Source organism: Cucurbita pepo, chromosome LG11 (assembly GCF_002806865.2).
Source record: "Cucurbita pepo subsp. pepo cultivar mu-cu-16 chromosome LG11, ASM280686v2, whole genome shotgun sequence".
In the NCBI taxonomy this organism is placed as follows: domain Eukaryota; kingdom Viridiplantae; phylum Streptophyta; class Magnoliopsida; order Cucurbitales; family Cucurbitaceae; genus Cucurbita; species Cucurbita pepo.
The window spans coordinates 1,637,057-1,657,505 of NC_036648.1; the positions used below are offsets into that span (position 1 = coordinate 1,637,057).

Sequence of the window (20,449 nt, forward strand, 5' to 3'; positions counted from 1 at the left end):
CCAAAAATAAAAAATAAAAATAAAAAAAATAAAAACTAAAAGAAAACAAAAAGAACAAGAGTTTTTTTAATCACTTTTTAAAAAAAGAATTAGGATGATATGTGAGATATAAAATTGCAATAATAGTTGATGGGAAAATAACTAAAAGATTAGTAATGAATACCCCTTTTTGCTTTTTTTCTTTAATGGGCAGCACTTACCTATTTCTATCCTCACCTGAACTCTATAATTTCCGGTGGTCCTCTGCCCTTTCTTTTCCTCTACCTCAATTAAATATGCAACTCCCTAACTTAACTCCCAATATATTTTAACAATAACATTTACTCGATCCTCTTGATCCCGAGCAAGGACCTAGTTCATGTAACTAAGGGTAATGGTAAAAAGTTGTATCTACCTCATCAAATAGTAATAATAAGACACGGCAATGAAGTTCTTGGTAATTAAGATCTCCACTCATACTGTCTTCCAGAGGACTAGAAAAATCGAAATAGCGAAATTATTGGGTCATCTCAATGGGTTTAGAAACCACATGTTTTTCTGGATCTGAGTCGTCTCTAGTGAAGAAAAATGATGAGCTGAAACTCGTCTCAAGAACTCGATCTACGGGTTCAGTTGCCTAGCTCTAGCAAGAAAGTGAACTACAATGAATAATTGTGGTAGTAAATCACATTTAGTTTGTATGATTTCCTTTTGGAATCATATAATAAGTCCATCCACTAGAGGTTTCGATTCAAAAGTTCAAATTATTAATCTTTACTTCCACTAGTGAGAAAAGTCCTTTTGTCTCACATAGATTTTGTTATCGTTTCACAGCTAATCTTGTGATGTACGATGGGAGTGGAATTCTTCAACGACATTAATAAAAGGAGACCCCACTAGCAGATCAACCCAGCAGAATTTGAACATAGAAAATAGCTAACCATTTCATATAACAGCTGTGAGATGAATTTGTCAAACCACATGGAATTACAGGTCAAGGGTTCACAAACTGTTCACAGTAGAGAAAAATATGATCTAAAGTTGCTACAGGCCAACAGGAGAAAAATATACAATATGGGGCCATCACAAAAGTAAAGAATAAGACAGAACTGCAGCACTAATAGAATAATGAGTTCACCCAATTCTATATTTACAAAACAATACCTCGTGCTCAAGACATCCCTTCCACATTATTTTGCCTCTGCCAACAACAGCTCAGCAAGTTCCCTGCTCCAGATCTGTGCATGGTTAAAAAATGGATGAGAAAATATGTTAATTTGAACATAATTCAACTGGTAAAGACATGCTCGAGATTTGAATCTCACAACCCAACTTGTTGAGTGTAAAAAAGCATGTGAAAGCGACCGACACTCGTTCCAAGAGGCCTGGCCAGCAAAGGAAAAATATGAGATATGCATTACATTACATTACATTTTAAAGGGGCCACCGAGGTAGGGTGGATTGTGATGGTGAGTCGAACATGGCCCACTGAGCAGTGCCCCAAGCTTTGTTACGCTTAGTGAAAACAGCCACTGGAATTTTCAATTTTCAGACAATTCCATGGCCGAGGAAGCTATCGAGGTATTTGGTTCTGGATCTGGTTGTTGTCTGAGGATTGAATTTGGAAGCAGAGGTAGGTCCTTTATTTAATTTTTACACTAACCAAAGAACTAAAAGGCTAAACCACTTCTCTAACGAAACTGACTGCTATTTAATAACTTAAAAGAGGAGGCTAACTTCTTCCTGATGATAACACTAGGTACAGATCTAACACGGTAGTCTAGTATGCTAAAATGGTAGGCTTTTCGAAGTTGAACTCGCGGTAAGCGACTTAAAATGCTCTGAAGGAGCAAAATCTTGAGGCAGATTGGCCCTCTTCACAATTTTCCTCATGTTGTACTGTAGACTCTGTTGGACTAGTTGCTTCACCGCCTTTTTCTCCACGCTCATGGCCTCTTCAGATTCTTCTGGGTACCTTTTAGAATCTGAATTGCAATTTGAAGAAGATGAAGTCCCAATAATGGGAGCAGACACTGCTGCAACACCCAGATTCCCACCAAAACTTTCAGAAACTTGCTTCCCTTTATCATATCTCAAGCACTCCAAAATCCTGGATGCTCTTTTCTGAGCCAATGCACTACCCAAGAGCGTTAATTCAAGAGAAGCAGATATTAATCCTGCTTCTACCATTGTCTGTCTTTCACCATAAAGCTTGTGTGCCATCACCATTAAAACATAAGACGCCTTTTCTTGACACCCAGGTGAATCTGTCCAGTTTAAGACATCAACTAATATTGGGAACGCGTCTGGAACGACGCTTATTGCTCGTCTACCCTCTCGGGTTGATACCACGTTGCTTAAGATTGAAAGGATCCTTTCACTCACTTCCATGTCTCCTAACATGTTAAGAAGAAATGGGATGAAATCCGTTTCTAATATTATTGAGATATTTGATGCGGCGATTGAGAGATTGAAGAGCGCCCTTAGAGCATCCTGCCGAGCCTGATTGCTAATTTTATGGTCGGTGTTTTGTAGGGATTTGACCAAGAAGGGAATCGCACCGGACGATCCAATTACGGGCTTGTTCGAGTCCAGTGCGCTCAAGCCGAGAAAGTTTGCAATTATTGCCTCCGTAACCAATGAGTTTGATGCACTCTCTGATTTAATGAGCTTTAACATTTTGTGGATGACCCCCACTTCCACAATTGCTGCCTTGTTCCTGCAATGATTAGGACAAAGCAACGTCAATGGAGTACTAAGAACTTACTTGATACAAAAATTGAGGTTTAACACATTGACATTTATAACTGGAAGACGAAAGAAATAAGGAAATTGCTAGGTTTTTATTATCTTTTTCCCCAGAAGGGTACATGAAAAGCAGCAGCAGGGAGACGAGAAGCTATTTCTCGAAATATGCAGCGCAGTACGTGGTCTCTGTTTTGGTTTTTATCAGAAGAAAGGAATTGAATCAATTATCAAAGAGACTGCTACTCTGACTTGCCATTTTGAACGGAAGCGAAAAGCGGAAGAAGTCCCCTCAAGAAATCATAATTCAGAAAAGACATAAACAGAAACAGGAGAAAAGCAGAGATGGTAATGGAAAATGAGGGGGAAATTAAGAAATATATGGATCGAGTAAATCAACTAAAACATGCATGCAGGAAACAATATGCAATAGGTTGAAATCGAGGGGAATTTTCAAGGAGAGTTTGAAACTGAGAACAGAGAAAATGAAAATCGACTGGCAACTATGAAGAGTGAAGAAATGGAATCCTAAAGAATCTTACGCATTGTTGCCAATTCCAAGGTTTAGCAGTGCGTAAAGCGCAGCGATCTGAGATTGTTCATCTTCCAAATCAACCATCGCAACGAGAGGAGGAATGGCTCCAAGAAGAGCAAGCGTCCCTCGTATTACCAAATCCTCCTTCGCCATAAGCCTCACTTTGCTAGCCGCCAACTTTCGCCTCACCAAATCCTCCGTCTGCAAATCCTCCACCGTGCGTTTCAACTCCTCCAACTCCTCCTCCTTCCTTCTAGTCTCCTCCTCATTCTCCGTCTCCATCGACTCCGCCAAATTCAAAAGATCCACAAGCTTCTCGGATCTTCCATTAGCCAGTTTCGGATTCCTCGGCTGCTCCGCCTCCTTCAAATCCCTAGTCTCCGAAGCCGATCTGTTCCCCGTGCTCTGCTCATCATCCATCATCTCATCATTGTACCGATGGCGGTACCGAGAACTCCCACCGCAACTAACAGCATCATAGATTCTCCGACGGAATGCAGCTCCAGAAAACGCAGTACAGAACCGGAAGTGTCGAGTACCTGCATTGGCGCCGGCGATACCATCGATTACCAATGACCCGAGGCTGTTGGAGTGACACTTGGCCATTACCCTATAACCAATTCTTACAGCACACTACATTGCAAAGCAAAAAAACATAAGAAGAACCCGAAAACGGTGGCGGTGGCGGTGGCGGTGGCGGAATAATCCAAAACAGTGATTTTCAGTTTCAGAAAGGATCGTCTTGTTCTTCTTCTTCTTCTTCGTCCTTGGAAATCCCGCACTCCCTCAACTGTAACAGAGAGTCTAATGATTTTCCTCTTCTTTTTGGTTCCTTTTTATAAGACAGAGAAAGAGAGAGAGAGAGTTTATTTATTTATTTTTTCAATTTTTAAATACTAACAATAATATTATTATTACTTTTAATGTGTTAGTGACTTAGTGGTGTGTGTGGTTTGTTGGTAGGCCTCCGAAATAAAACGCATTAAAATAAATAAAAATAATAATCTAATTAATTTCGCAACGTGTTTTCTGTTCCTCTTCGTTTACCCCTAGAAAAAAATATTATTCTTTAATTTTAATCATATTTTTAATTCAAAATAAATACAGAGTTTATTATTTTTTTTATTTTATTTTACTAAATATATGCTCAATGAAATAATATTAAATAAATTTGCTCGAATTTATAACCAAAATAAATACATTAAATGGAAGAAAACTCCAAATATTTATCCATTTCTCATAAACAAATCCGTAAAAGATATAATTTATTTTTCCAAAAAATAAAATATAAATATAAATATGTTTCTTTTCAACTATTTTTGTTTTATTTGTCGCGCATTTCAAAAATAAAAAATAAAAACAACAACTAATTATAGTTTTCGCATTTATTTAAGACATTCTTAAAGAAACTTTTAATAAATTTATAAATTTAATTTTCATTAAAAAAAAGGTGACGTGGCATGTTTTAATAGGGATGGAGGAAATGGGAGAGGGGTGGGTTTGAATAGTGTGCGGTCATTTGCACCGTCCTTACCGTCCACCTCAATCATCTGCGTGAAAACCACCCAATCGGAGTGGGTCCCGCAAGGACCATTGGCTGTCAAAAGTATTTCCTCTTTTTCTTTTTTATTTATTTATTTTTATCTTTTTCAGGCACTTTATTTTCTGGCGTTGGGTTCTACGAGACATTCAAACGTGGATGGGGCACCCAAGAACCAAGCTCTGACACTCGANTAAAATACTAAATTAATAAAAATAATTTTAAACTTTTAACCCTAGACTTAAAAAAATGTTAATAATATCTTAAACTTAACAAACAAAAAAAAAATATATATATATATATATATATAATTAGTTAATTTATAATCCTATTTAATATTTCTATTATTAGTATCATTTTTAGATAAATATACACGAATTTTTTAAAATATAATTAACTCCCTCAAATTTTATAAAAAAAAATATATATATATTCTTTAATTTTAAAATTCAAAGATATTATTCTTCAAAACTATTTTTATTAATCGAGTAATACTGTTATTATTTATGTGATTATTTAAACCGTGCTACTAATCGATAAACGTTGAAAAAAATTCATTAAACTTTTAAATTAAACAATATTATATCTTAAATCTATAAAACTTTAATTTTAACGCTCCAAATTTGTTCCAAAACAATATTAAAAACTTTTGTCATTAAATTCATAGATATCTAGCCGCTTATGCCAACCAATTATGCATGCATATGAACAAAATTAAGACCCACGATACAGTTGCAAATTCATGCACATTGTCGTCTTACTCATCTCAACCTCGTGTCCACAATTTGATGTTTTTTTTTATATGTGCTTACAGTATATCNACCGATTAATCACACGGACCGATACCCAAATCATAAAAATAGAAAATTATAAAAAAGAGAGTGAATAATTAAAATTCCATTGCCTGAGTTCACAGCTGGCAATGATTAGAATGCTTTTGGCAAAATGACCTGTCACCCAATTGCAAAAGCCTATTTTTCTTTAACCGTTTCTATCGGTTGCTTTCCTAAATGTAGCCCTTGATTTTCTTCACAATAGCTATTATTATTATTATTGTTAATAATAATAATAATAATAAAGATAGAAAATAAAATAATTGGGTTTGGGCCAACTTTGGCGGGCTGATTCCTATTGGGCCGTTTTGTTTCGAGGATGGCCCAATAAAATACGATACAAAAATTTGAAAATAATTACCAAACAAGTCCGATTTTTTTATTCTTAAAAACATAAAACAAAAATTATTACATAAATCATAAAAACTAAAAGCGTAAAATTAAAACGTTTGTGAAAGATTAATGCCAAAAAAAAAAAGAGGCGATTTTTAATATAATTTATTATTNGACGAACACGACTCTCTACAATAGTATGATATTGTCCACTTTCAGCATAAAACTCTCGTGACTTTGATTTGGGCTTTCCGGAGGCATCATTCAAATTGAGAGAGTATTATTTGATTATAAACCTATGAACATTCTCTAAATTAGGCACAAACTATGTTCGACCATATACCTAATGGATATATTTATTAATTACATTAAATCATAAATGTGTACGTGATCTATTTTCAATAATATATTTATTAATTTACATNTTTGTTAGGTAAAGAAAAATAATTTAATGTGGGAGAATAAAGTCGTGAGTTGGATAATTTGGACTATGTTCATCGTTCACCAATTGATTTCTACATAGAATGATACGTGGCAAGTTGACCCACCAAATTAATTTCGTATTTATTTGAAATAAAAAATTATAGTAATTTTTAAATATGTATGGATTGGTATAGGCAAGGAAAAAAGTCACATGCTTTGCACCGTAAACTGACTTAAATAATACACTAATACACTATTAGAATATCGTGAATATGTCGTGAATGAGACTTATTTAGTTTTTATATTTTATTTTTTTTTTAAAAAATTATATAATTTTTAGAAATTTAAATTATTTTAAAAAAAGAACAAATTAAGAAGCGATAATCTGAAATGGAAAAAGAAAAAGAAAAAAAAAAGGGTAGAAATGGGAAGATATTATATAGCGAATAAAGTTTAAAATTAAAAAGAAAANGGTGGGGGGGAAGTGAGAACGGCGTCGTTTGATGGATGGATATGGAAACGACGTCGGATAGAGGGGTTTGGTGAGTGTAAACCTGAATTTTCCCAGGTAATGTTTTAGAGGGGAGGGTGGGTCTTAGCCGAACTGTGTGAAAGCCTGTGTCTGTGTGCTGCTGCTGCGGCTGCGCTGCTCATCCTCTCCTTCGCCTTGGTTGACCTAGACGACGCTGCTCTTCCATTTCTACCAAACCTCTAAATCTACAACTTTCTTCTTCTAGATCTGCGATTTTCAGCCATCAATTTCACAATTTCAAGGTCAGATCTGCCCACCCACTTCCCTTTTCTTTGCTTAAATCACTTCTTTTTCTAGGGTTCTATCAACACTTCATTCCTTCTCTTCTCTCCCCTTTTCCTCTACTTAATCCCTTATTTTCCCCTCTACTTTTCAGATCTATTGGCTTTTCTTTACCGTTCTTACTCTGGCGCTGGTTTTCCGACGCCCCATCTGTTTCTTCTCAGATCCCGAGCCCTGTTCCTCGTCTATTTTTTGTTCTCTCACTTAGGGTTTTGTCGTTTTGTCGCTCTTATCGAGTTCACCTTGGAGGGATGTCGATTTTACCGAAAGGCGATTCCATTCAAATCCGTGAGGTTTGGAACGATAATTTGGAGGAGGAATTTGCGCTAATCCGTGAGATTGTTGATAAATTTAACTATATAGCCATGGATACTGAGTTTCCTGGAGTGGTGCTTCGCCCGTTGGGTGCCTTCAAGAATATCAATGACTACAACTACCAGACTCTTAAGGATAATGTTGACATGTTGAAGTTGATTCAATTGGGTCTTACGTTCTCTGACGAGAATGGAAATCTCCCAACTTGTGGAACCGATAGCTTTTGTATTTGGCAGTTCAATTTCCGCGAGTTCAATATTGTTAGTGATATTTTTGCTAGTGATTCAATTGAGCTTCTGCGCCAGTGTGGTATTGATTTTCAGAAGAACAATGAAGAGGGTATCGATGTCAATCGTTTTGGTGAGCTTCTAATGTCTTCTGGGGTTGTGTTAAACGCTGATGTGAACTGGGTTACGTTCCACAGTGGGTATGATTTCGGTTACTTGCTGAAATTGCTCACTTGCCGAGGCTTACCAGAAAAGCAGGACGGATTCTTTGACCTGATCAATGTCTATTTTCCAGTGGTTTATGATATCAAGCATTTGATGAAGTTCTGCAACAGTCTTCATGGTGGGCTGAACAAGCTTGCGGAGTTATTAGAAGTGGAGAGGATTGGAGTTTGTCATCAAGCAGGATCAGATAGTCTGCTTACTGCCTCTACTTTTAGGAAGTTAAGGAATACCTTTTTCAATGGATCTATACAGAAATACGCAGGTGTTTTGTATGGTCTCGGTGTTGAAAATGGACAGCGTACTAATTGAAATTGAAGAGAATTACCAAGTATTTGTAGAAGTGTGAGACTTTTAGTTACTTCTGTACAATTTGGCTAAAGCATTGATGATGATTGTAACTGTTTTCCGCTTTCCTTCTCTGTAATAGAAACCTCCGACTGTTTTTCGCAGCTTGTGGTTTCTTGTAAATTATGGCAGTTAGTGTTTCAATAAGAATCTTAATGACGTTTCTTTGAATGAGTTTTCACTTGTTTTGTGAGCTTGTGTTCTTACTTAGTCCTTTGGGTCACTAATTATGTAAGGCTCCAAAGCTACTTGGAATGATACACATTGTTGCCACAATCGATCATATTTCTGGCTCCAATGCTACTTGGATTGGTACACATTGTTGCCAATCGATCATATTTCTTTAGCAATCGTCTCGGTGATTGGAATTTTCAAGTCTTTCAACTGTTTTCTCCTGCTCTGATGATGTGACTGATTAGCTTTGTCTCCGTTGATTCCATTACGATAGATACTGATTAGCTTTGTCTCCATGGATTAGATTGGAATCTGCTAGGAACTAACCGCCTGTCTCGCCCGTTAAGTTAGATCAGTTTTCTGTCATATTGGACACTTTTTTGGTTTCAGTAGTTTGTATCTGATGATTCTTCGAGGCCCTCTCTATTCTTTGATTGTTATCTGTTTGATTGTCTTGATGTTAATGGCTTATTTTCTTCTACTTCCTATTGAACATTTGCAGACTCTGTTAATACGTATGTTTCGAGGTATCTTTGTAGCTAATGTTTCATTTGCTGGTATGATAATAGAGTTAAACTGTTCTTTATATGGTACTGTCTTAGCACATGATATAGCATTGGTTACATTATCTTTTCTGATTTTAATCATGCACGAAACTCAGACGTATCTCTGGCTTGGAAATTCAGAATCGAACGAACAAGCCATGGAGATAGATCGATTCCTCTGCACATCAGGTGAGCATTGTAAATAAGCTTTAGTTTGAAATTCTCACTTTGTAGCCATGTCTGATGAGATTCAATGCATTTCCCAACAATTTTAAGAGAGATGCATCTTATATGGTTGCATACTAGTTTCAGCTGTCAAATCTCAAATCATATTTTTCAGCTCGACTTCTAACCAATTGCTCATTTGATCTGGTGGGGCAGTGGAATCATGATAGTTTTAGTGAAATTTCTGCCACAGTGATCTAAAAACTCTGAGATCTGAGAGAATTTTCACATCTAAAACTGTTCATATTTATACTGTCTTGTTTTGGTATTGCAGACATGGCCCTGAGCCTAAGCAAGTTGGAAACCAAGGAACTGAACCAACCTCAGGGTATACACAAAACCTTTTGACCATTTTTTAATCTCATGTTACCTCTACAATTCACTGCACTGCTGTTCATAAGGATTTGGATTTGATATGAAGCACATCTTCTTTGTTATTATTGTTGGATCCAGATTTTGTGGTGATATTAGTATATGACATTGGGTGGCTTCAGATTCTGTAGAGATAATTGTACCTAATCTTTTTGTTTGAGAGAAAGTGAGGCATAGAAATGGGTTGCACATGCATATGCCTACTAATCATATGGGCACAGAATATCTTTAAGAAACCCTTTGAGATTAGCCTACCTCTTACTTTATTCCCATCCTAGTCGAATTCAGCAAATTATGTTCACTTATGTCCAGGAATCTTCACTTCGATCACATCCCGTGCAGCTCAATTATACGTTCCCAAATCCTTTTAGATTTTTTGTAACAGCCCAAACCCACCACCGTTAACATATATTGTCCTCTTTGGATTTTAAAACGCGTCTGTAAGGAGAGGTTTTCACACCCTGGTAAGGAATGCTTCGTTCACCTCTCTAACCGATGTGAGATCTCACAATCTACTCCCGTTGGGAGCCTAGTGTCCTCGCTGGCACACCGTCTGGTGTCTCGCTTTGATAAGCTCATTGCATTGTCCTCTTTAGACGTTCCTTTAAAGTTTGCCTCTACTAGGGAGAGGTTTCCATACCTTTGTAAGGAACGCTTTGTCCTAGTAGAGGTTTCCATACCTTTGTAAGGAATGTTTTGTCCTAGTAGAGGTTTCCATACCTTTGTAAGGAATGCTTTGTCCTGTTGGTTGGATTTTAATTGATACGATTCAAAAGTTTAGACTCTTAATTTTTTTATTTTTAAAAATTAAAATAAAAAATATTACTGTTATTTATTATATTTTGTTATCCACCTTCTGCTTTTAAAAATTTAACCCTAGATTTAAAAAGTTTTTTTTTAAAAAAATTTATTTTTATTTTTAAAATTTAATTAAGAATTTAAATGACTAAATTTAAATATATTTTGTTAGTTATTTAATTTAAAGGCTAATCATTGATTAGAAGTGATTATGTCTAAATCATGGGCCCCAAATTGACTGATTAAAGACGTGGGACGCATATAGGCTCCATTTCAGGATTTATTTTTTAATTTCTCTCTTTTTTAAAAAAATTGATGAAAATTATATATTCATAAATAATCATTTAAACTTCTCAGTAAATAATAATATGGTATTTTCCAAACGGGTTTGGTGGACTTGGGCCTGTCACGAAGCCCACGGTTAAATTTGTGAAAGCCCAAATCTCAAAGCCCAATTGTATTAATGGGCTTGTTTAGCAGCTAAATTTTAATGAATTTTTTAATGTAAAAATACGCACCTATTTATTGGGTCTGAGAAACTTATTAAATAATTACAATAATACGCAACAAAAACAATCAAATTTCTAGGAATTATTTCTTACAAACTTCAAGATTCGTCATCTTGGACTAAGCTCAGAAAATCACTACACTTCTCTGCTTCAAGATCTCTGTTTCAGCCATTGATCTTTGCTTTTCAAGGTCAGATTATCCGATTTCGCCACTCCAGGGAGTTTTCCTCTTTTGATCAATCGCTTCTTTATCTACGGTTCCATCCTTGCTCTGTTTTTCTGGTTCTTGCTGCACTCTGGGGTTTTTGTCTCCGAGATCTTCAAGATCTTGGAAGATTTCTTAAGTGCCTTCTTCTTTAATTGAACGGCCGTACATCAGGTTTTTAGGGCCGAAGGTTTTTTTCCCCGGATTTTTGGCTGTAGGGTTTTTCCGTTTTTGCCATTTTTGTTGGGTCAGTTAGAGAATCAAGGTATGTCGACGTTTCCGAAAGCTGAGTCGATTTATATCCGTGAGGTGTGGAACCATAACTTGGAGGAAGAGTTTGCTTTAATACGTGAAGTCGTCGACCAATTCAACTACATAGCGATGGATACCGAATTCCCCGGCGTGGTTCTGCGCCCTGTGGGTTCTTTTAAGAATATCAACGAGTTTAACTACCGAACCCTCAAAGACAATGTCGACATTTTGAATTTGATTCAGTTGGGTCTTACCTTTTCCGAAGAGAATGGGAATCTTCCAAAATGTGGTACCGATAAGTATTGCATTTGGCAATTCAATTTCCGCGAGTTCAACATTGCTGAAGATATTTATGCAACTGATTCGATTCAGCTTTTGCGCGACTCTGGTATTGATTTCAAGAAGAACAAAGAAGAAGGTATTGATGTCAACCGCTTCAGTGAGCTTCTCATGTCATCCGGGATTGTCTTAAACGATAGTGTTTACTGGGTGACGTTCCACAGCGGGTATGATTTTGGGTACTTGCTGAAATTGTTGACTTGCCAAATCTTACCAGAAACCCAGGAGGAGTTTTTTGATTTGATCCATACGTATTTCCCAATGGTTTATGATGTCAAGCATTTGTTGAAGTTTTGCAACAGTATCTATGGTGGGCTCAGCAAGGTTGCAGAAACATTAGAAATTGAGAGGGTTGGAGTTTGCCATCAAGCAGGATCAGATAGCCTCCTTACTGCCTGTACTTTCAGGAAGTTAAGGGATACATTTTTCAGTGGATCTACACAGAAATATGCCGGTGTTTTATATGGTCTCGGTGTCGAAAATGAACCGACTACTGATTGAAGACACTTACCAAGTATTTGTAGCATTGATGGGTGTCTCTGTATGATGTTGTAAATTAGTGCAGATAGCAGTTAGTGTTTCAATAGAACCTTAATGGCACTCTTTAAGTTAGTGATCTTGTTTGGTTAGATGCTATGCTATATGTGCCTTACAATTCATTGAAACTGTTATACGTGAAAGATAGATGGATAAATACATAGTAGTGGCAATAGAGAACATATTTCCTCAAAAACTGTGAGCTCTGTGATTTGATTTTCTTTGCCTGGCTTGTTGATGTGATCCTTTATCCTCGTACGTGTCGATGCAGTTTTATCTTTATCGAACACTGACAATTGTCGATAGAGCCATTAGCCTTTCTCACTTTTATGAACAGAGTTCTTGTTTAAGCCTTATTACTGAGCAATTCTGGTAGAGAGCTTGTTTGTTTCCTTCTCTAACTGCATGTATCTGAGTCTTCCAAGTTTTTTGGAGAAATAGATCCCATGGAACATTCCAAGATTCTGTCCATACATGTATTTGAGCGGAGTTTAGAGGTAACCAGTTCTTTACCTTTTTTCTTTGTATTTGTGCTCTAAATTGAGATATCCCTGGTTTATACAACGAGTTTCAAGTCTTTTCCTTGTTTGTTTTAATTCAGGTATCTAAAGTTTTTGTTATTCTCTTATTTGGGCGATGCTTGATTCGTACTTATTATGAACTCGATGCGGTTGGCTCAAGTTATCAATCCAAAACATGCTTATCCCATCCCGTTCTTGTCTGGTGAGCATTCTTTAAGCTTTATCTTGAAGTTCACTTGGTATCAATATTTGATAAGATTCAATGCCTTTGCTACAACTCGATGTCCATTCTTAGATGGAAATGAGACTATGAAAGTAAAAATTATTTCAAATTAAGACATTGTGGTCTATCTAACCCTTTTCAGTCCTTGAATGGCTTTCAGTAAACAGCCTGAGACCTAAGGAAGTTGAAACGGAGGAATCATTTTGAAAGCTCGATCGTTTTCATGCGAGGGAAATCGACATAGTTTCAAGTGTCAAGAAAGCCAAATACCTGGCGTTTCCCGTCACCGTCTTGAATCGAGGAAGCTTCAGATTATTCTGGTCAGTATACGAGTTACCCTTTCCTAGATTTATTGACAAGAGTTGAGAAATTCTTTCCATACCACAACTTGAGATGAGAGTCAGGGAGGCAGTAGGGGTGTAGTTTAGAGAGTCGGAGCCATAGTTCCAATAGAGTAGGAATTAGAACCATGTAGGCTGAGGGACAATTGTGGGTTGCTGCATTTTGAGCTGAGGGACTTGACTGGTGTGACACTGTGAGTCTACTTCGAGCCCGAACCTTATGTTGAATGTTTGACAGACTACTACTCTATAATGCACAGGCACCTCTGTAGGTAAGCGAGTCGATTCTTGAAATGGTGGCGAGGCACGAGCAAGCTGCTACTCCGGGAATTACCAGGCAAATCTTCAAACACATGTTAAGGAAACATGTAAATAAAAGTACCAAACTAGACCCATGTATGCTTTTCACCTTGCCAAACACATTCTTAGTTCTAGCGTTCAGATTTAGCTGATAATGAATGAATAAAACTGTTCTTAACTTTTGCCATCTGTTTCAATGCTCCTGTTAAGTCCTCGTAATATCAGAGATGTCCATTTTTATGGGCGGGGAATGGGAGGAGAAGAGTGAGACCATTTTTTCCCCGTAGTTTGTAGATAGGATTATATTCTTCATCCTCATGTCTGTTCAATTCACACGTCCCACCTCGATCCCACCTAGTAGATTTGGTGGGTTGAATTTCGAATTTTTTAAAGGATTTGGTTTCCCCAAGTTGGTTAGAGTAAAATAAAATAATAAAAGATTTAGAACCAAAAGTAGGATTAAGGAAATGTAATAAGAGGTTAGATTTAATTAAGTTAAATTAATAGGAATTCATTATCAGCCTCCTCTTTTACTTGTCGGCCATCTTGTCCCGGATAAACTTCATTGCATTCGTGCCCTTTTATTTTATTATATTTTGTATTAAAAAAGTCATATTTTCTATATATATACATATATAAATGAATACAAAAGATAACATATAGGATATTAAAAAAGAAAAGGATAATGGAATAAATATCCAATATGGTATAAATATAGTTGAATTAAATTATTGGATATTTAATCTTAATTATACAAAAAAAAGGTTCAATTTTTCATCAATGGAGTCTTCGACGACCGAGACACCTCCAAAGCCCCCGTCGCAGAACCATGAGCAACATGATGATGAATTACAGAAGGGTTTTGCTGACGACAACCACCATTATCTCCGCCGTGGGGTTCCGGCGGAGGAGCTGAATCTTATCGACGGCCTGAAAATGGGTTTACCGGAACCGAGGGTATTTTCGTGTAATTTCTGTCGGAGGAAATTTTATAGCTCACAAGCACTTGGAGGCCATCAAAATGCCCATAAAAGAGAAAGAGCGTTGGCTAAAAGAGGCGGTCAACGACTGCCGGCATTCGGTGGCTACCACCACTACGCATCGGCGGCGCCGTTCAGATCGATTGGAATTCAGGTTCACGCAATGGTACATAAACCGCCTCACCACGCGCCGGCTTTTGGAATCCTCTACGGTTGGTCCAGAACTCCGATCCATCAACGGCCCGATGTGGGGAAGCTACCGGTGATGAACGCCGGGCATGCGATTAATCATACCTCCGGTAGGATGGACTTCGACGTGGAGCGATCAACGGCGGGTGGCGGCGTTGGTTTGAAGAATAAACAAGAGGAGGAGAGGCACAAAGCACTGGACTTGTCTCTGAAGCTGTAATTAGACACAGATTTTGCTCTCCACTTTACAACCTTAAGAATTACGAAGAAGAAGGGTTTATTAAAGTGGAGAACAGTGAAACAGAGAACAGAGGCACGCGGAAGCAGAGGAATCCTCTGCTCATGAACTCAATGCCATTTCCCTCACTTTCCATCTTCCATCCTATTCCCAATTCCCAATTCTAACAACTTTTTTTCTTTTTCAAAGCTGAATCCGATTGTTCCATTCTGTTGCCCCTCCAAATTGATCTTCGATTCTGCATCCCCGCCTCCGTTTACGGCGGTTCTCGTGTAAGGGATTGCTGGAAATGTTGTGTACGATCGAGACGGTAACTCAAGCCCAAAGCTAACAAATATTATTATTCTTCCTGGGTTTTCACTAAAATGCTTCGTTCCCCTCTCCACTTATGCGAGATCTCACAATCCACTCCCTTTGAGTTCCAATGTATTGCTAGTACCTCGTTTCTCTCTCCAATCAATATGGGATCTCACAATGACAATGTCGAGCAAGAAAAAGATTGGTGCGGTTTCGATTTATCCAAATGGTTATGATTTAACGCTGCTTAATGGATATGCCGATTAGGTTGTCCTCAATGTCTACCATTCCGATATACAAGGTGAGCAACATTTCTAGCCTTTTGTGTTTTCAGTGTTATGTTCTCCCATTTTGGTCGATTTCTTTATCAGGGTTCTTGGGTTTGATTTGTTATAAATAACGAACCTATGGTATGATATTGTCCATAAGCTCTAATTTTACTTTTAATTTTCCAAAAAGGCTTTACATGAATGAAGAAAATGTTTGTTAGAGTAGCTTAGAATTTACTATCTAAAACAATGGCAAAAAATTCAAATAAGAAAATCATTAATGAATCTTTTGATTAATTAAATATGTGGTTTTCTTTTAAGAATAATATAAATTTGGTCAAATAGTCAAACCTCGAAAACATGTAACTCTGCCACGTGGTTCCACAGCTCTCCCATTCCAAATAAAAAACCATTCCGATGCTGCCACGTGTCTTTTAAAAACTGTTGTTCAAATCCGACACATTTGAGACTAAACAATGATTGGTTCACTTTCACAACAATCAATAGATCTTGTTTCCTTCTAACACCTCATCCAACACAATATGTATATATATATATATATATTTAAATTTTAATTAATTTATTTATTTATCGTAATTTCATCGGGAAAGAACAGATATGGAAGCAATAATTTATGGGTCACAAAATGAGGGGGAAAAAATAATGACCAATTTCTGATAATGGGTTGTTCTAATCTTTACTGTGTTAATGTTTGAAACAAGAAAAAAGAATGGAAATTACCAGTTTTGAAGCTTTGATGATGTTGCGGCTCAGATGGGCCGCCGCCGAGCTCGGATTCCTCGACGGAGGAGCTTCCACCGGAGGAAGCCACCGACGACGACGTGGAGTGGTTGATGATGGAGCAGAGCACCGTCGCATTCCTCTGAAGCGACGGTCGTCTCTGTTTCTCCATATCGGAATTCTTCTTCATCTCCGTCGAATCTGAACATGAAAACGGCGTGGCGGTGGTTCTTCTCGCCGTCGAACACCCAATTGTAGACATTCCACGGGGGAGGACCGGTGAGACATTGGGAGAATGAATAGAGGAGAGTGAAGAATGGTTACGAACTGCAACAACATAAGCATCGGTCTGTGGAAAAGCAGGCCTTTAAATGATTGGGCCGGCCCAAGTTATTGGCCCATATATATAATAGAAATAAAATTAATTAAAGAAAGAGACGGGCAGTTGGGCAGTTGGGCAGTAGGGCAGTAGGGCAGGGGTTTGAATAATTCCCGAACACGACAAGGACTGAAAAGAAAACAAAGGAACAAGTTGTTGTTAGTACAACAGAACATCCCTTATCTCCCTTTTTGTCACTTTCTCTATTCTTTTTGTCCTCACCTTTTTTTCTTTTTAAATTAATTCGACTTAATATATACAAATAATAAATAAATATTCAGAATTTAAAATAATAATAATAATAATAAAAAGGAGAGAAATATGATTGAAGATCGGGAGGAGTGGCGATGCATGAGATTCTATAGGCACGCCATGATTGTCTGCCCATCATTGTGTTTGACTGCCTTTCTCCTTTCTTTACCTTTTTTACTCCAAAAACTTTGACTCTCACTCTCACCCACTCCACGTCCGTGTCCGTATAAAGAATGTTTCGTTCTCCTTTTCGACCTACCAACCGACGTGGAATTTTACAATCTACCTCTCCTCAAGACCCAGACGTTGGGCACTCGTTCTCCTCTCCAATTGATGTGGGATCTCACAATCTACCTCCTTTCGTGGCCCAGTGTCTTCGCCCGCACTCGTTCCCCTCTTCAACTGTGATGTTCCACATTAATTGTAGGTCGTTACAAAAATTGTATCAGAGCCAGACATCAGAGGATGTGTCAGCCTTCTCACTGTTCCTCGAAGGAGGTGGACACGAGGTGGTGTGCCAGTAAGGACGCTGGCCCCAAATGGGGGTAGATTTGGGGGCAGTCCCACATCGATTGGAGGAAGAAAAGAGTGCCAGCGAGGATACTGGGCCCCAAAGGAGGTGGATTGCGATGTCCCACATTGGTTGGGGAGGAGAACAAATCACCATTTATAAGGGTGAAGAAACCTTCCACCAGTAGACGCGTTTTAAAGCCTTAAGGGGAAGCCCAAAAGGAAAAACTCAAAGAGGACAATATCTGCTAGCGGTGGATCTGGGTCGTTACATCAACCAATGTGGGATCTCACAATGCACCTCTCATCGGGGGTCACTGTCTTTATTAGCACTCGTCCCCTCTCTAATCGATATGGGGTAGATCTGGGTCGTTACACCAACCAATGTGTGATCTCACAATGCATCTCTCTTTGGGGGCCACTGTCTTTATTGGCACTCGTCCCCTCTCTAATCGATGTGGGATCTTACAACTTTAGTCATATTTTTGAGGAAGCTCGGGTTGTTTATGGAGATTGAAGGAGGGGTGTGATGGGACATGTGTGACTTTGGGAGTGAGAGAAAAAGAGTACCAAATGTGGGAAACTCTTTTTATTTGTTGTTTCATAGATTTTCAAACTACCAATGATGATGAACTCACTAACATGGCATGATAAAAGGGCATAGCTTTAAGTGACCCAAAAGAGATGCAAAATAATAATGAAAACCCCTTTCCTCCAAACAAAAAACAAAACCCCTTTATTCATTGTTGTTTGTGGGGAGCAAAATCATCAATTCCCAAACATACTCTCACCCATCATCATCAATTTATCCTTTCCATTCTTATTTTCTCTCATCATTCACGTACCATATCAATTATTCGTATACTTATACATATCATTCTTCCAACGTTCGCGTAGGTAACCGTTCAACGTTCGGCTCCCAGCATCATCCACCCTCTTCAGGACTCAACGTTCTTACTAACACTCGTTCCCATGTTCAATTAATGTGGGGGTCACACAGTCCACCCCCATTCGGAATCCAGCATCAATGTCCACCTCCTTCAGGGCCCAGTGTCCTTGCTAGCACTCTGCTAGCTGTCCACCCACTTCGGAGATCAGTGTCCTCGTTAGCACTCGTTCCTCTCTTCAATCGATGAATCTCATAGGATTCCTTGAATGCACAATTTCTCATTAGAACGAGCTCTCGAAAGAGTGTGAATTTTGACAAAGATATATATTGGTTTTTAATTTGTAATTTGATTTTGATATGATTAGCAAACAATGGTGTGAAATGATATAAATGATTGATGGAAACTGAAATAGATACCAATTTGTCCAATTCATTGGTTGATTAGAAAGGAATAAAATAAATAAATAAATAAATAAATAAATGAAAGTACAAAATGAAGAGTGCATCATTTGGTATTTTCCGGCTTTCAGTTTCACAGCACATCAGGTAGAGAGAGACTTCCATTGCTATCAACCAACTTTTATTTTTACAATATGATATCAATTTCATATGCAAATATACGATATGATATCAATTTGGTTTACAACTAATATCAAATTTATATGATCGACACTTAATTATGATATCAATTCAAACTCGACAATCATATCTAATATCATATGCATACCACCATCGTCGATTTAAACGATATCAATTTTAGAAATGTCATCATTTTTAATATAAGATAAGCTAAATATATATATGTGGAGGTAGTAGTACATTAAGATAATGAGATTATACAGACAAGGTGGAGCTAATTATCCACTACGCTACTAACAATATATATATATATATATATCTAATCCCCAAAAAGTTGGAGCAAAATGGGGTTTTGAAATTAAAAATTAATATCAAAACGGCTGAGGCGGCGGCGGCGGCGGCGGCGGCAGAACAGAGCAGAGCTCAACAGACCCATAATGAATCAACTCCTCGATCATCTGTTCAATATGGTCCTCTTCCAGAGCCACAAACGGCTGATGGGCAGTCTCCATTTGTGTCATTTTCACGGCCCTTTTCTTCTCGGCGGGTTTCTGCGGCGATGGGTTGGTCAAATGAAGCGACGCCATGTAGCAACGGTGGAGTTTAGCGGTCAAATTAGCAGAGAGGAGCTTAGAAGAAGAGGAATTGGAGTCATTTGCGTTGAAAGGGAAATTGGTTCTGGCACGAGGACCGCACATTAGGCGAGCAGCTTCATCGTAGGCTCTAGCAGCGTCTTCAGCCGTTTCGAACGTGCCGAGCCAAATTCTGGTTTTCCTGAAAACAGAGAGCAAGGTAAGAAAATTTAAGCAAATGGGTGCAAGAAAAAAAGATAATATATGGGGTTTTACAGTAAAGGGTGACGAATCTCGGACACCCATGAGCCCCAATGCCTTTGACGAACGCCTCGATAACGCTGTTGAGGCCTGGCCATGGGTAGTGGGTTATCGTTGTCTTGGTTCTTTAAAGTGAGCGAAAGGTGTTTGTGAAAATGCCTGAAAGAGAAATAAGGAGTAGTTTGATAAATAAGAGGGGAATTGAAGGCAAAATGTTATGAATCAAAGCCAGCCCAAGAAAAGTGCCCACAATTATGACATATAATTATTGTGTTGTCTATTTCAATTTTTACACAATGGGTTTTGAGGTTGTTTTTCTCTCTTTTTTTTTTTNTTTTTTTTTTTTTTTTTTTTTTTTTTTTTTTTTTTTTTTTTTTTTTTTTTTTTTTTTTTGGTGTTCAAAAATTGTGGGCTTCAAACATGAACAATCATTGAGATTCTTTCTCTATTGTGTGAATTTAAATTAAAATTATTGTTAATAGAAATTAATCATTATTATTATTATTTTTTTGCCCAACATATCACATCAATGGTGAATCTATGAGGGATTAATTTAGATTATTTTGAAATTATTATATATTTGTACTCGAAATTCTATTATTTAAAATATTTTATGTTAATTAATACAGAATTATGTT

The 20,449-nt window shown here is 37.6% G+C and overlaps 6 protein-coding genes across 8 annotated transcripts; 3 read left to right on the forward strand and 3 right to left on the reverse strand.

The window, feature by feature from the left end:
• Nucleotides 1–902: 902 nt before the first annotated feature.
• LOC111805028 (U-box domain-containing protein 14-like) lies at nucleotides 903–4,079 on the reverse strand. The gene is made up of 3 exons (XM_023689888.1): nucleotides 3,267–4,079; nucleotides 1,411–2,698; nucleotides 903–1,217 (listed from the first exon to the last, which is right to left on the reverse strand). Exons 1-2 carry the CDS (start codon nucleotides 3,863–3,865, stop codon nucleotides 1,768–1,770), a joined length of 1,530 nt encoding a protein of 509 aa, XP_023545656.1. The 5' UTR covers nucleotides 3,866–4,079; the 3' UTR covers nucleotides 903–1,217; nucleotides 1,411–1,767.
• A 2,863-nt stretch (nucleotides 4,080–6,942) lies between these two features.
• On the forward strand, nucleotides 6,943–8,488 carry LOC111805029 (probable CCR4-associated factor 1 homolog 7). Of its 2 annotated transcripts, none has more exons than XM_023689890.1 (2): nucleotides 6,943–7,162; nucleotides 7,367–8,488. In XM_023689890.1, the coding sequence occupies exon 2, from the start codon at nucleotides 7,454–7,456 to the stop codon at nucleotides 8,276–8,278; it is 825 nt and encodes a 274-aa protein (XP_023545658.1). In that variant the 5' UTR covers nucleotides 6,943–7,162; nucleotides 7,367–7,453; the 3' UTR covers nucleotides 8,279–8,488. The 2 variants fall into 2 exon arrangements, with proteins under 2 accessions (XP_023545658.1, XP_023545657.1); XM_023689889.1 differs by having other exon boundaries at nucleotides 6,944–7,162; nucleotides 7,297–8,488.
• A 2,510-nt stretch (nucleotides 8,489–10,998) lies between these two features.
• Nucleotides 10,999–13,844, forward strand: LOC111805030 (probable CCR4-associated factor 1 homolog 7). Of its 2 annotated transcripts, none has more exons than XM_023689892.1 (4): nucleotides 10,999–12,767; nucleotides 12,872–12,993; nucleotides 13,157–13,334; nucleotides 13,616–13,844. In XM_023689892.1, exon 1 carries the CDS (start codon nucleotides 11,410–11,412, stop codon nucleotides 12,232–12,234), a length of 825 nt encoding a protein of 274 aa, XP_023545660.1. In that variant the 5' UTR covers nucleotides 10,999–11,409; the 3' UTR covers nucleotides 12,235–12,767; nucleotides 12,872–12,993; nucleotides 13,157–13,334; nucleotides 13,616–13,844. The 2 variants fall into 2 exon arrangements, with proteins under 2 accessions (XP_023545660.1, XP_023545659.1); XM_023689891.1 differs by having other exon boundaries at nucleotides 13,175–13,334.
• A 531-nt stretch (nucleotides 13,845–14,375) lies between these two features.
• On the forward strand, nucleotides 14,376–15,112 carry LOC111805710 (zinc finger protein 3-like). Its single transcript, XM_023690902.1, has one exon. It carries the CDS (start codon nucleotides 14,436–14,438, stop codon nucleotides 15,042–15,044), a length of 609 nt encoding a protein of 202 aa, XP_023546670.1. The 5' UTR covers nucleotides 14,376–14,435; the 3' UTR covers nucleotides 15,045–15,112.
• Nucleotides 15,113–15,960: 848 nt separating this feature from the next.
• Nucleotides 15,961–16,853, reverse strand: LOC111805711. Its single transcript, XM_023690903.1, has 2 exons — nucleotides 16,370–16,853; nucleotides 15,961–16,069 (listed from the first exon to the last, which is right to left on the reverse strand). The coding sequence occupies exons 1-2, from the start codon at nucleotides 16,629–16,631 to the stop codon at nucleotides 15,966–15,968; spliced, it is 366 nt and encodes a 121-aa protein (XP_023546671.1). The 5' UTR covers nucleotides 16,632–16,853; the 3' UTR covers nucleotides 15,961–15,965.
• Nucleotides 16,854–19,176: 2,323 nt separating this feature from the next.
• Nucleotides 19,177–19,955, reverse strand: LOC111805765 (ethylene-responsive transcription factor ERF003-like). Its single transcript, XM_023690982.1, has 2 exons — nucleotides 19,827–19,955; nucleotides 19,177–19,752 (listed from the first exon to the last, which is right to left on the reverse strand). The coding sequence occupies exons 1-2, from the start codon at nucleotides 19,907–19,909 to the stop codon at nucleotides 19,350–19,352; spliced, it is 486 nt and encodes a 161-aa protein (XP_023546750.1). The 5' UTR covers nucleotides 19,910–19,955; the 3' UTR covers nucleotides 19,177–19,349.
• Nucleotides 19,956–20,449: the final 494 nt, after the last annotated feature.